The following is a 14,883-nucleotide window of genomic DNA, read 5'->3' as shown; positions in this document are numbered from 1 at the left end:
GAATGTTGCGCTGCTCCCATTTGCTCAAATGGTACAACCTCAGTTCATTCATAAAATTCTGACAGACTATAAATAGGAGGAGCTAGCACAGTGGTCTATCAGTTACCAGGTATACGAACCTGGGAGAGAAAACACACATCTGGAAAGGAACATTTATAACTGCGAAGTATTGTTTCCGTCTGTTACTGCCCAATTAAACAAGGAAAATGTTTTCGAGCAACGCGAAGACCGACCCTGATTCCTTGTCACGCTGCAGCTCAGCATCTCCAGCTGGGGAAACCCTCGCCTACTATCCAGAGTCGCAAGCGGACGCGTTATTGTCCACCTCATCTGCCTCTCCGACAGAGAACACCCAGGTAGAGCGCAGCAGTCATCAGAGGAGAATGGAAAATGCTAGCTAAATCGCATGGTACAATTTTATTCTACCTTAATGTAGGAACTTAGGTGCGAAGAAAACAATATTGATTTTAGGCTTATGCTATGCCTGCCACTTGATGAAGGATAACGTTTACTTGTTTAGAGACGCATGATATTGCAAAATGAAGACAGCTGTTGATCATGAAGATAATATGGCCCGAAACGAATTGTCCATGATTCATAACATAATAATTATTAAATAGTATCTTGCTGTAGGCCTATTGTAGCCTTATTCGTGATGGATCTGAACCGGGTTGAATGAACTAGTTAATATAATTATGCTTTATTTCCATAATAGGAATGCTTGGTGGATCTATCAAATGGCCATCATGCATGCTAATCTAACATTGGGAGTGCCTACAGTGGTTCATTGAGAAAAATCAAACCATTGAGGAGACTCCACAGCAGCCTTGCGTCAATGTTGACGTCAGCAACAATGAAAAGTCAAATATTGATCTGGAGGAGTCTATTTTTGGATCTCTAAATATATCTTAACCAGTAATTGTATGGATTATATAATATAATATACCACGTTTAGTTATTGATAACCATTGGAAGTAGGCATATGTCTGTCTTTTTAGTTGTAGGCTAATCGCGACGTAGAGTGAATGGATTTTTCGGATTCCAGTGTATAGGGTTAGCACACATTTTTAAGTAGGACACACAAACAAGAATTGTGCATATTTGTTAGTCTTTTAATACCTTTATTTTAATTGCTTGGCAGATGGACGTGTTTGAGGTTCCGTTTTCTCCCACGGTAAATGCGATCTCAACTACCCCAGATTTGCAGTGGATGGTCCAGCCGACCATCATCACATCTGTCTCACCATCTCTGGGCAGAGCGCAGACCAATGAAGCAGACCCCCCAAGCGACCCTCCAGCGACCCCCAAAGCAGGCGGTAGCAAGGGCAAAAATTCCATCAGGAAGGGGAAAAACGAACTGGTATGTTGATGCGCTTTCTCTGCGCTGTCGTGCAAGCAATAGCCTACTATTGAACCTTTTGCAGTGAATCCAGATAGATCGCGCTGTTTTGCAGTGCAGCATTGGTAGCCGTCAGTAAACTAGTCATACATTGTCTGTGTGCCAGACCGAAGCTTCCACTTTAAATTCAAGTCACAACGAACGATGGAACAAGGGAAGCAGAGACAAAATGTACCCCATTTCCAAAGGTGGAAACGTAGGCCATGCATGCGAGACTGCACGGTGACAATTTTGTATTCCCTGGATATTACTTTTTGCAGCTCTCTCCGGAGGAAGAGGAGAAGATGAAGATAAGGAGAGAGAGAAATAAGATGGCAGCAGCAAAATGTCGCAACAGAAGAAGGGAGCTTACTGATACCTTGCAGTCTGTAAGTAAGCCTTATACCTGATAGCTAATTTTTTACGTGATATCATGTTGTGCTAAGTCATAACCCAATCAAATCAAATTAATCACTGTTCCTCCAAAATGCTCATAGTCATGATTTTGATTTCCTTCAAAGGAGACAGACCAACTTGAGGAGGACAAAGCCACTTTGCAAGCAGAGATCAGTAGTCTTCTGAAGGAGAAGAAGAGGCTGGAAAATATACTTGCAACACACAGACCCACCTGCCAGATGCTTACAGACTTGGAAAGCGTGCTCCATGAATCTACCACCTCCCACCAGCCTCCCTCTAGCACTGAGCCCCTGGGCAAGCTCCTCTCTGAGGAATGTCCCCAGGAAGCACCCACACTGCAGGAGCTGGAGGAACCTATGGTGCCTCAATCTGCTATCTCAGGGAACTCCGACATCTTGCTTTGTGCTACTGCAGAGGTCACTGACCTCTGTGATCTTGAGCCTAGCTTGGATGTCAGGGAGGAGATGCTAGACGATCTGCTGGTCAGTCCTGAGGAAAGTATGTATGTTGAGACGGCTCGTTCAGTCCCTGACATAGATCTGAGTGGTCCGCTGGGCCTGGGGGACTGGGAGACACTCTACAAGTCAGTAGCCAGTGATCTGGAGCCTCTGAGCACTCCGGTGGTGAGCATTTCGACACCCACCTTCAGCAAGTATCTGTCCGTCTTCACATTCTCCTGCCCTGAACAGGACTCAGTCCCTGATGGGTCTGAGTTTTACAAAGGAGGGCTTGGCAAAAGTGATGCCAGAGTCGATATCCTTAACTCTCCTACCCTTTTGGCTTTATGAGTGCAATGAGTGACAGAGGACAGAGACACTAATTGATTGAGTGATTGGAGTTTACTAGACTATATGTCATGTTGTGTTGTCAAGATTTTGGATTGATGTGCAATTGTTGTAAAGACACTGGTTGAATGGCTGCATCAAAGAAAATGTTAATGGTGAAAGAACTTGTTTTAACCCTCTTCCAGGTAGCTAATGTAGCTAAAAGCATGGCTATTAATTTTATGGACAGATATGAACCATGTTCTGGTTTGAAAAGCATGCAGATATGCTATATATTATATCAGAGTTCCATCTATGTTTATTCTTGTAGTAGGTTTACTGTGTTGTGGAATGGACTTGTGTTATTGATGGCAATTGTGATAGCTCTGAATGTCGTGCTTATGTACATATCCTTCATGGGTCTTGCATACCTCAGTGTCATCATTCAGACTGTGTTTTGATTCATTTGTTAAAAATGTTTAGAGTTTTCCATGAAAACATCCAGTGCTATATCTTTTGAGATGTACTCTACTATAATTTATTTTTCTACCATTTGAATTTTGACTTGTTCGTCAAAAAAAGTTAAATGAGCATTGATTGCTTATGAATAAATATTGACATCAAATTCTGGTCCTATTTGATTCGTGTTCTTAGTGTTGTCTATAAGTCATAGTACAAATGAAGGCAACAAAGAAGACTATGTTGAATGTGATTCATGATCATGGTTTAAAAGTATTAATTAGTGACTCATGACCTTTTCATAATGTAACCATGTATATAGAAGAGAGAAGGCCCCACGTGAAAATAATATATACATTTTCCACCTAATCTGATGTCCAGGAGGGGTCACTTCAGCATAAGTATTTTTTGATGACTCATAAGACTCAAGTATTTTTTTTAAGTATTTTAAAGTATTTTTTGATGACTCATATGTTTGAATAGTAAAATTCCACATCCACGTTTATGTTAAAATCCCCCCCAAAGCGGAAGGCGTCGTAGGCCTATATGTAAGGTTACGTTTCTGGCCTTTTCAGCAGAAAAGCATCAATGATATGTTTGTTTTCTGGTTTCCAAGGGGAGGAGCGTGCGATTCTTCCTTCACTTCACTGGCCCTTTGGTTTTGTCATGTTGCGTCTGTCCATCCCTGCGTTCGTCTGGCAGGCACAGCAACTGACTTCCGCATTCCCAAATCCTCAAAATAGGGATCGGTAAAGAAACGGGCTGATGCAACGATATCCACTTTTTAAAATCTACTCGAGACCCTCTGCTGATCCGAAAAAAGGATATCTGCTGAACACGGAAACCACTCCAGGTATTAAAACAAGTTTTATTAACTTTTGGTGAGGATCGCTCTAAGCGCCATGCTCACGTTGCAGTTAAACTTGTAACGTAGCCTACGATTTCCTTAAATTTCCAACATAGGTAGGATATTTGGCAAGATTTACTTCATTATTATTGATTCGATGCACAACCGTTCATGTTAAAGCAATTTGCAACGAATCGATTCACGGTAAAATTACGATTTTACGAGAAGAGACCATTGAGAGTCTAGTCACCTTTCTGGTGGCGATGTTATGTAAGGGTAAACTAACGTTACATGCCTTTCTGACGATTAACTTCCGCTTCAAGTCATGACACTGGAGTGTCTACCCAGTACCCACATATGGAGACAGTGTAGGCTATATCAGAGTGTAGGCTATATCAGAAAAGTAGCCTACTTTATCTACCGGTCGCTTCCCGTCATTAATCTTAACTGTTAAGGACATCAAACAACTTTATGCCTACTGATATAGCAAGGAGTTTTTATATTTTAACTACCCAGCATCACTGGCTAAACAACTGTCCCTGACATAAAGTGTCCTCATGATGTGCTGCTGGATAATAGTTATGGGTGTAGCACTATTGACATCATTGTTAACACTGTCAGGGGTAGTGATGCAAGAAAACTAAGGGAAAGTGTTAAATGATTCATAAAATTAGGATGGAAAGAGTCCACAGGTTAACTCAATCTGAATTGTGTCCATTACACATTCTCTTTGCAGTGCATTATAACTGCTCCATTGGGATCACATCGGCTGTGGCTATTGACAGTTGATGCAAATTAAATTAATTGGGTTCATTCATTAATTACCAAAGATGAGGTATAACACTTTCACCTCAACAAAGTCCTTTGAAAATTCCTGTTAAGTTTTCCTCAATGTCCATACGGTATCTTATATAATGGAGCTATAATGGGTAGAATTATAAATGAAAAGGTAACTAATTTGTCAGCAACTAAACCAATCCCCTTGATTTTTGATTGGCACTGAAAATTGACCAACTGGCATATAAATAAGAAATCACATAGTTTTGTTTTGGCCTGGGTATTTTTTTTTAAATAATGTATAATAAGATTGTCCTACAGCCTATTTTGATTATCTTGCTCTTTACCTTACCTTACTTTTTTATGATAGTGGAAGTTTCAGATTGTGATCCTAGAAGAAGAGTTGAGCTGGGGGTGCACAGTTAGGACTTTACCACGCTGTAGGTTTGTTCTTAAAGAAGCATTATGCAACAATTGTACTTCAGAATTAGGGTTAGGATAAGCAGTTTTACCTTAAAATTAACAGCTTGAAAAAAATCAGGGCGCTACAATGACTTTTAACATGGAGAATTGCCACCGTGCCATTGCCATACCAGGGTCCATAAACATATTACTGCTAAATGTAGGATTGCCTGAAGCAGCCCGGCTTTTACTGTCTGCCGAACTAGTAAGGCGCTTATTTGCCGTCTTGCTTTGTCTTGTGTTGCACTTGCTTGATGTTTGACTGTGTTAGGACAGTTTTTGGCTAACTAGTTTGTCATAATGACAGTCAGCACATTTCAAGAGATTTCGTTAGTTTTAGCCGCTAGCATATCATAAGCGATAAGAAATTGATCCGGAATGCTACTTTAAAATGTCCTCATTTTGAATTGCTTTTATTGTGTCATATTTGTGCAAGTAACTTGATCGTATAGATTTACATTTAGCAGACGCTTTTATCCAAAGCGACTTAAAGGATGTATACACATTTTTACATTTACACTGATGGCACACTGCACATCAGGAGCAATTACGTGTTCAGTGTCTTGCTCAAGGACGCTTCGACAGGGAATCAAACTAACAACCTTGTGATTATTAAAGGACTTCTCTACCTCCTGTACCACTGTCGCCCCTATAGTCTAGTTGACCGTAATCGTTTATACATGTACATTCGTTAAAAATAACTGTTTCATAGGAAGTGCTATGATGGTGCTAGTTTTGATTTGACATGGTTACCAAAGCCTACACCTAAATAATGCTTCAAGAATGTATAGTCAGCACGAGACTTCAAGCACACACCAGCATGCTGATTTACTCAAAATAATGATGATGATAATAATAATAATAATAATACTGATTATAATAATAACGTGTTGCTTTACCCAAAGACATATGTCATGTATTTTGGTGTTATTTGCAACCAGATAATCATGGAGGGAAAAAAAAAAAAAAAATTCTGACTGATTTTCAGACAATATTCACAGCTAATGCACAATTGTACCTGTACCAGAGCATTTTTATAGAACCTGTGTGCTTTTTGGATTGATGAACTTGTAGAAATTAGAACACACCTTCTTAAAACAATACTAACTACTTACTTCCCGAGAGTGAGGTCATGCCGGGAAATATAAGACTGAGGCAGTAACGTATCGACCGAGCGATAGCGTAGTTGTTACAGCAAAGCCTTAGTCTAATATTTCCCGGCTTGACCGAGTGGTCGAGGTTAGTAAGTTGTTTAATATATGGCCATTTTAACTCCTGTCATTTTGTAAATGAAAATAAATGGTAATTGTAAATAGAAAACATGTCATTTTGTTCAGCTCTCAAGTTGCCTAGCAACCAAATACTTGCTAACTACAAGTTACAAGGATACATAGAAAACGGACAACAGGGCTCAGCTGAAATGGCTTTGATATACAGTAAAGTATCAACACAAGTGATTCAAACTATAGTAGTCTAGTCTTCATCATCACTTTAAATAACACCTTTCCGCTGCTTCTGAATTTCCTCATGGCTTTTGATGTCTATCAATATCGCTCATTTTGAAGATGACGTCAAAGGGCAATAAGGCCGGCAGACCGGCGAGGAGATCAATACGTGGCTGGCATGACTACCCATTAGCCAATCAGAACGCTCGTACTGTCGTTGCCATATAATAATGAATAATATTTTTCCACTCCACTCCACATCATGCCAACAAACCAGTTTTCCCAGATATAAATGTTGTGCTGTGGTGTGTTTGTTTGTATCTGAACCAACTGCAACATTTCACATTATTAGAAGGGTAATTCACTATTGACAATGTTGACTATTTAAATTGTAGACTATATTTAAATTAAAAGACATATAGTTAAGATTGCTTGAATGTTTGTATTTTATCTCTTCATGCATGCGATAACACATGATCAACGTTGTCAGGTCCATACAGAATATGCACATATAGGAACTTTGCAATTCAAAAATTCAATTTTCCTGTGAAAAGCACATGTTACCTGCGTGACACTGGACTCAAACACACAACCTCAGCACAGCTCTCTACCTGCTAGCTACCATTGCACTTACCTCCCTAAACCTCACTCCTATCCTTGTCACAGTACCAATGTTCCCTACATTGTGTAAACAACACATCAAACTTGTTCTCTCAACCTTGGACATGGGAGGTGGGCGTGCCAGCAAAGAGGCTAAAACTCATGGGTGAGATGTTGCTAGCACGTGTCTTAGGATGGGATGTTTACAAACTGCAAAGCACAGTGCCTGCATCCTACAGCTACACACACACACACCGATATTACAGCCAATATCGTATAATCTTTTTCCGGTTTGTCCCCATGCATTCTGATAGGCATGTTCTATTAGATAAAATTTAATTTCTTTCACTTCACTGCATCAAATTGATGGGTGGGCATTCACATTTGATTTAGTTGTAGATAACAGTACTGCTGTGGAAACATTTTGGTTTTAAGATAAATGCAGAAAAAAACCCTCTATAACTTCAGAAACAAGATGATTTGTTGGTTGTCTAACAAAAAGGTCAATGTCAAAGGTGATGACTACAAACCTAGAAAATCATAGAGAATTGGCCCACCACCATTTGTCACTTGTGAATGGCTTAGGATGGTTAGTCTGTAAAAAATATTCACGTAAATGGAACTGGTACTTTTGACTGCCACGTTTTTGTAAATGAGCTCCTCGCTTACTAGGCAATGGATCCCTCTGGCCTTTTTTGTAGTGGCATTACAACTTTGGTAAGTAAGAAAAATCCTAAGAGGATGTTAAGCACAGAAAGAAACATTATCACCTCTAACGTTGCCTACAATAAAAAGAAGGTCAATATGTTAGTGTTTCTTGACTGAAACCTGTGTAGCCCGTTAGGAGCACGACTTGTTGATTTGAAGAGTTGTTTTTAAAACATGGAACTAGTCTCTTTGTTAGTCAAGTCTGCCCTGCAAAAATCTAGGGCCAGAATAAAATACAAATTTACTTTGTAACAATAATATACAGTATGACTAATATGCTTAAATAGGCATTATTGTGTTGTTGCCCTGTTATCAGACTGGCAGTTAATATTCAAGCAAAATGTCAAGATTGTGACAGGCCTATTTGTTTGTATTGGTACACATCAGTTTGTGTTATGATTTTAGGTAACGGTTAGCTAGCTGGGTGCATGCTCATGAGTACCCATGGTGCTCACTTAGCCATGTCTGTCAAGTGGAGGAACAGGTGCTATTGACAAACTTCTTGTTTTCCTCTGAGACAGATAAGTAGTAAACCATATAGCCATCAAGACATAGCGGAAATTACTTTCTATACATTGGGCCTCTTGCAGGAAGCGATATTCAAACAAGTGTGTGAGTATCCATTGATTTTTGGGATTCGCCAGTGTTTTCTTATTTTTGCTCTTCTCTTAAGTAAGAGACATGTTTTTTGAGTGGATGAGGGCACTCTTACCAACATAACAAATAATGTGAGGAACAATTCAAAGGGGGGAAATTTTAAGAACAGAAACTCATTTGTTTATTTATGTATATGAAAGGATTTAAAACTTTGAAAAATAATGAAGCACATTTAGATGGTTTGATATTGTGCACAGTAGCTGAGAGAGAGAGAGAGAGAGAGAGAGAGAGAGAGAGAGAGAGAGAGAGAGAGAGAAATAATAATAATAATAATAATAATAATAATGAGTTCTGGACTGCAACTTACACCATACATGTGCTTGCAATGATTGTACCTAAAACCACAGGTATGCTTCTTGTGGGCCCCTGCTCAGATGCACAGTGCACAAGTCTTATTTCTATGATTAAGACTGAATGAATCACCTCTTTTCTCCAACCCATTTCTCTGGTTGCCCAGGACATTTTCTTTTGCATTTTAGCTGTCTGGACAAACCCCTACGAACTACAACAAATTGCGAATTTGTTGCAAATAAAATGTAAATGTTTGACCAGATTTCTGCCAGATGGATTCTTAATAGTATTATTATATTTAAAGCAAAGCTAAGTTGTGGTATTTATGTGTCTATTACAGTGTCAGCAATAGGCAGAGAGTAAGATGTTTTTTTCTGAGTCAATACAAGTAATATACATATGGTGGCAGAAGCTTTTCAGTTTGTATGAACAATTGTTGGTGTTACAGAGAACAGTGTATTTTCCTTTGCATTGACATTTAATCATTTTGTAGTCTGGTTCACAAAAACCTTGTGAAAACTGAGTTGTCTCTGCAGCTCTGTACATCATAAAGCCAGCCTAAAAAGAGAGCAGAGATAGATATTTCACAATGTCATCATTTTTATGTTTGATTGTCCTTTTCCCCCTTGTAGTTTGGATTCAAACAGATTGTTATTGAAAGATGAGGATTAAACAGCACTGGACCTGCTTGGGAGGTTGTGGTGCTAATGCTTGTGACACCTACAGTGGGATCAGAGGCATTGTGTGCATATAAGCAAGCTGGTAGGGCTGTCATTTATTCAAGCTGATTGTCTGGACATTTGAGTGGGTATCATTCCATCTATTGTTTTTGGTCTGCATGATATACTATTAGCCTTGTGCAGCTTGTTCTGTGGTTCTGATCACCTAGTTGGATAGTTCTAGGAGTGCTACCTTTGTCTGATTGCCATGGGCACTACCTCTGCACTGCACACACCGCAGACACCATTTGTGAGAGACAGCTGGTGAAAGGGGAATTTGATGACTAGGGGTTTCCCTGATCTTTCCTGTTATTTTTAAATTATTATGATCTTTAGTACCAGGTTCAGCTGCTGTTTGATTACATGGCCAGCTTTCATTATATGTTCAGGCTAATTCAAATATTCCAGAAAGCACAGGGGACATATTAAGAGTAAGCTGAGTATGGAACTGAGCAATTGAGCAACAAGCAACTGACATAAAAAGTGGATGTTGGGAGCTGGCCTCAAAAGTGAAGCCACCTTGTTTTTATCGCCCTCTGGTGACAACCTTTAATACAAATACAGGACAGCCCATTGTTATATAGTGAAACATCAATGGGAACCATCCATCTCAAAATGAAAAATGTCTATTAATTTTTTTTTTTACTATTCGACAGTACTTTTTGATACCTACTTTGAAACAGACTATGCATTAGTTACGGATTGGCTAGACAAGACATTTATGAAGAGCTAGAAAAAGACCATTTAAAAGGTCATTCCAGCATATCTGTTTTCTGTGAATCATATGATGGAATCTGAGGCCTTCTGAAAACATCATATTATAAAGAGCCTTTGAAATGCCCCTTCTTGGGGGTGACTTGGCAGGCTTCATAGTCATTGCTATGAAAATGCCCAGCTGTGTACATATTCATTATGTGAGAAACTACCTTTTCTACCACTTCTAATGTTACAAAGTTACCTAACTGCATTATTACCATACATTAACCCCAACTTAAACTACAGGAAACTTGGGTGTTATGATTGATGACCACCTACATTTCTCTGGGCATGTAGCTGCTGTCTCAAGGTCTTGACGGTGCGTACTGAATACTATTTTGAAGATCACACAATATGCTACAAACCTTGTGCAGGCCCTGCTTATTTCAAGACTAGACTATTGCAAGGCAGTTTTAGTGGGCCCGTCTGTATGTGTGGTGAGACCATTGCAGATGATGAAGCAGTGCGTTTGGTCTTTGAGCCAAACAGGACACATTCTTTGACCCTTTACTATCCCTTTGTTGCTGCTAGAATTCAATTTAAATCTCTCACTCCCTATAGAGTCGGCACCAGCCTATTTAGATGCTGTGATTTCGCTTTATTCTCTCTCTCTGTTCTCTGCACTCCACTGATGTGTTTGCCTTCTCTCCCTAGCAACAGATTGCTTTCAAGACTAATTTTGTTCGTGGCACCTCAGTGGTGGGATTACTTACCTTGTGCTGTCTAATTCAGCGACACCATTGGTACATTCAAGAAGCGTAAACAAAACTCACCTTTTTAAACAGAATTCTAAACAGTCTAAATAGTTCATATGTTTGACTCAAACTTTGTAAATATAATCAAAGTTCTGGTATTTGTTATTGTATTTGTCGAAGTGTATTTTGTTTGTTTGTTTTTTTGTAAATGGTATCATTTACTTCAACTTCATCAATCCAGATTGAACTTGGCATGCTTGTAGCCCCAAAAGGCTGATACAGAATAGGTTTATGTCCCTAGGTGGACATGCCCCTTTGGTCTAGCACCCCTTGAAGTGAGATAGGCTCAAGGCACGTTTGGGGCAATAGTTTGACAACCATTTCTTTAAAAAATATGAAATTGTTATGATTAGTTCTCTTCTAGGAAACACCTAATGCAGTTCAACGCAAAAATCTACCAATATCTTCTGATGTAAAGATAAAAAGTTCTGCATTAATTAGTACATCATTTTTTGGATGCACACCAAATTCTGTCAAGAACGGCTTAAGATATAGTTTTTAAATGTGGTATGCTTATACTTGGCTATATTGGATCACACCTCCTCATAAGTTCCATTTGGCTTGCTCAACAAAATGGTTACCTATGGCCAATCAAAATTCAGCAGCTAATTCATGCTTGAGTGAATGGCCAATCTTAATGGAATTTTGATGTCTCATTAATAATAGCATATAAGCTATTTACCAAACATCAAAAAATCATCCATAAGATGTTGGGTATAACAAATTACACCATGTTTTCCTGGTTCATCTGACATGGTGTGGATTCCTTACAGAACATTTACAAAATCATTCAGTCTTTTGCTACTTCGGTAGTACCACTTAAAAGCCTGATGATTGCTGTCTATTTTGTTATTTATATAACAAATACATAACCTTGGTTTATTGATTCAAAAGATTGGTAGGGTCTGAAATGTATCAAATGTGACTAATATCAATATGTGGGAAAGGTAAGTAACTGCACATTACTTTGAAACTACTGTTCATGGTGTCTTCACAGAACAATGAAGTATGGCTTAACCATTACATCTAAGGTCTGAGCATTATTCAATTCTTTGAACCAAAAGCCATATATTATATTGGTTTTGCCAATACAGCAGCCACATTTGACCTCCCTTGACACTTAGCAGTCCATATTGGTTTATCAGCCTGCTCATATCGGTTTACCAATATCAGTGGTAATGCATCCTCTTCTATTTATCCAATGTATGGCATGTTTGTTTTACTTAACCCTATAACGACTGTTGAATCATACTTGCTTCACGACTTCCATTGTCATAATCAATACTGTACTTAAAACCCTGTTGTATGCAATCTGACACGTCTTCTGCCCTCTGGTGGATTATATGTGCGTTGTTGGTGCACTGTAGGTAGAAGTGGGCCTTTGAATGCTATATCCAATTTTAATATAATACATTTAAACTGTTTTACATAAGAGCAAATACCCTACTGTTCAACCTAGAAGTAATGCACTTACTGTAGGGTGATATCATTTTGGATCTTTTGACAATGATGTGAATACACTGGTGTATTTGCTCATGTTGTGTACTGAAGAAGTGTCATGAATGCATTTCTCTCTTACCTTTCCAATGTCCACTGGTGGGTTATTTCTTGCCAGGGAGAGAACTGCTTTGCCTGATCTGCTACTTATCCCACAGGGGTCCCATGCTTTAAACACTGCACTGCTTTGGCCTACATGTTAAGGAATTATTATTTAGTGAGGAACCAAAGCTCAGGATGACTACTTTTTTGTGTGATACCTTTACATCATTTTGCATGATTTTGGCTGGCCCCCTTGTTGATTGCATGAGTCTTCTGAATGACACGCCATTCTACCATTTGTACTGATCCAGTGAGTAATCTACCGCTAAAATGAAATGAAAATAATAAATCCATGACTCTGTCTCTCAGCTGTGGTCGTGGGAGGGAGTACCATGATGCCCGGGCCGATCCCTGACCCCTCCGTGGCGGCCGGCTCCTTGCCCAGCCTGGGTCTGCTGACGGGCATCTCTGCCACGACACTGACTGATCAGCTGAAGTATGCTGACCTGTGCAGTCTGGGTGCCATGCTCTCCCCGCTGCACCTGCTGGGCAAGAGGGCCAAAAGGGTCATGAAGGCTGAGGTAAGGACCACCAGGCAAATGACAGAACGCCTCAATATGTCGCCTCTGGTGAAGTAGTAACTGCTGACTACCTTGAAGCAGAATATTCAACAGTCTCTAAAAATGTTGATGTGTAAAATATCTTTATCAGATATCAGTCATGTGAGATCTAATGTCCATTGATGTCAACAGCCTTATTAGTTGTTCATTATCTGACTCCTGCTTTTGCTCAGAGGGATGAGGAGGACGACAGGAGGACAAGAAGGCGAGAGAAAAACAAAGTGGCTGCAGCGCGATGTCGAAACAAAAAGAAGGAAAGAACAGAATATCTTCAACAGGTTGGTTTCTATCAAAAAACAGAAATGATTGTATGCTATCCCTGTGACTGACAACATACTGTACTGCATTGTGTGGCAGAAACTACTAAAGGTATGTTCCATGGTTCAGCTGTCCACACTCTACAACTGCCCTTTCATTTACCTCCAGGATGTGCTATAAAATCAGTAATAGCCTTAGCAGTAGCCAACTATCAGCAGCTGTTCAAACCAAGGTATTATTGTGTTCTTTATATAGTCAAATGGTAGTGGAATTTCTTTGCCAATGATTCGTTAAGCTGTCAGAAATGAAATTACCAGAATGTAATATATGTCACGTTTTTTCAAGAATAATAGCCTCTTTTTCCCTGGCTTCCACAGGAATCGGAAAGGCTAGAGATGATGAATTCTGATCTCAAGGCCCAGATTGAAGAGCTGAAGCATGAACGTCAGCAATTGATCCTTATGCTTAACCGACACCGACCCACTTGTATTGTGCGGAGGGACAGTGTCACAGTCATGACCCCTGACAGTGAGGCCAACCCCCTCTTGGAGCAGCTGCAGGCAGAGACCAAGTTATGAGCTTGGTGCTGTCCTGTGCCATCACTGTGGTTAATGTTTACTGCAAAGCCTCAGAAGGCATAGCTAGCCAGCCAGCTAGCCAGCTAGAAGCACTTAGCTCAACACTCTGGAGCACTGCACAGAGGCATAGAGGAGCACTCCTGCCTGTAAGCCTGGAGGTTGAGCCCTTGATGAGAAAATGAAAAACAGAAAGAATTGGCCCAATTGGGCTTTCTCACAGATGCCAAGACGTTTTCATTACTTTTATGTCATTTACTGACATCAAAGCCTTTGCATTTCTCACTACATCTAGTAGGTTAATACAAACCTATACATTACTCCAGATCCTGGGTTCTTTTGATGTGTTCATTTTGGATATGCTCATGTACAATGAGTCTAAATATGATTGTGTTATTGATTTAGATCTGTACTGGACCGTAGTTGCAGTTTATATATTTTCTTTTCTGACGCAGGCGTCATTTATGCATATATGAAGTTTACATCTTTGTTACATACAATTATATACATCCTTTTTATACTACATGTACATTTATATAACATTTACCATATGCTATCACTAGATGTGATACATTTTGTATTACTGTCTCAAATGGTTATACATTATTTTTCCATATCTTTGGGTTAAGCTCAAGCATATGTATCGTACGCAATATTGACAACTCTTAAAGATATTTCTCAAGAATTGACTGCATGTTTGGATGATTCCTGCTAGTCTTAACATACCTCTGCATTGCATCTGACTCATCTAATATTCCAGTCTTATTTAGTTTTTGTTTTCATGGCTGTGAAAAATGCAAATGACCATACAATTTATGACAAGTTTTCTATACAATAACTTTTCTATATCAAAAAT

The 14,883-nt window shown here is 39.4% G+C and overlaps 2 protein-coding genes across 2 annotated transcripts; both read left to right on the top strand.

The window, feature by feature from the left end:
- Positions 1 to 206: 206 nt before the first annotated feature.
- LOC308374570 (protein c-Fos-like) lies at positions 207 to 2,583 on the top strand (the record flags this gene model as incomplete). Its single annotated transcript, XM_080850369.1, has 4 exons — positions 207 to 356; positions 1,142 to 1,360; positions 1,660 to 1,767; positions 1,900 to 2,583. The coding sequence occupies 4 exons, from the start codon at positions 207 to 209 to the stop codon at positions 2,581 to 2,583; spliced, it is 1,161 nt and encodes a 386-aa protein (XP_080706495.1).
- A 1,177-nt stretch (positions 2,584 to 3,760) lies between these two features.
- On the top strand, positions 3,761 to 14,883 carry LOC308373924 (jun dimerization protein 2-like). The gene is made up of 4 exons (XM_080849595.1): positions 3,761 to 3,871; positions 12,944 to 13,155; positions 13,368 to 13,472; positions 13,830 to 14,883. Exons 1-4 carry the CDS (start codon positions 3,784 to 3,786, stop codon positions 14,028 to 14,030), a joined length of 606 nt encoding a protein of 201 aa, XP_080705721.1. The 5' UTR covers positions 3,761 to 3,783; the 3' UTR covers positions 14,031 to 14,883.

Source organism: Sprattus sprattus (genome assembly GCF_963457725.1).
Source record: "Sprattus sprattus genome assembly, chromosome: 13".
Taxonomy (NCBI): Eukaryota; Metazoa; Chordata; class Actinopteri; order Clupeiformes; family Clupeidae; genus Sprattus; species Sprattus sprattus.
This window is presented reverse-complemented; position numbering and strand designations above follow the sequence as displayed.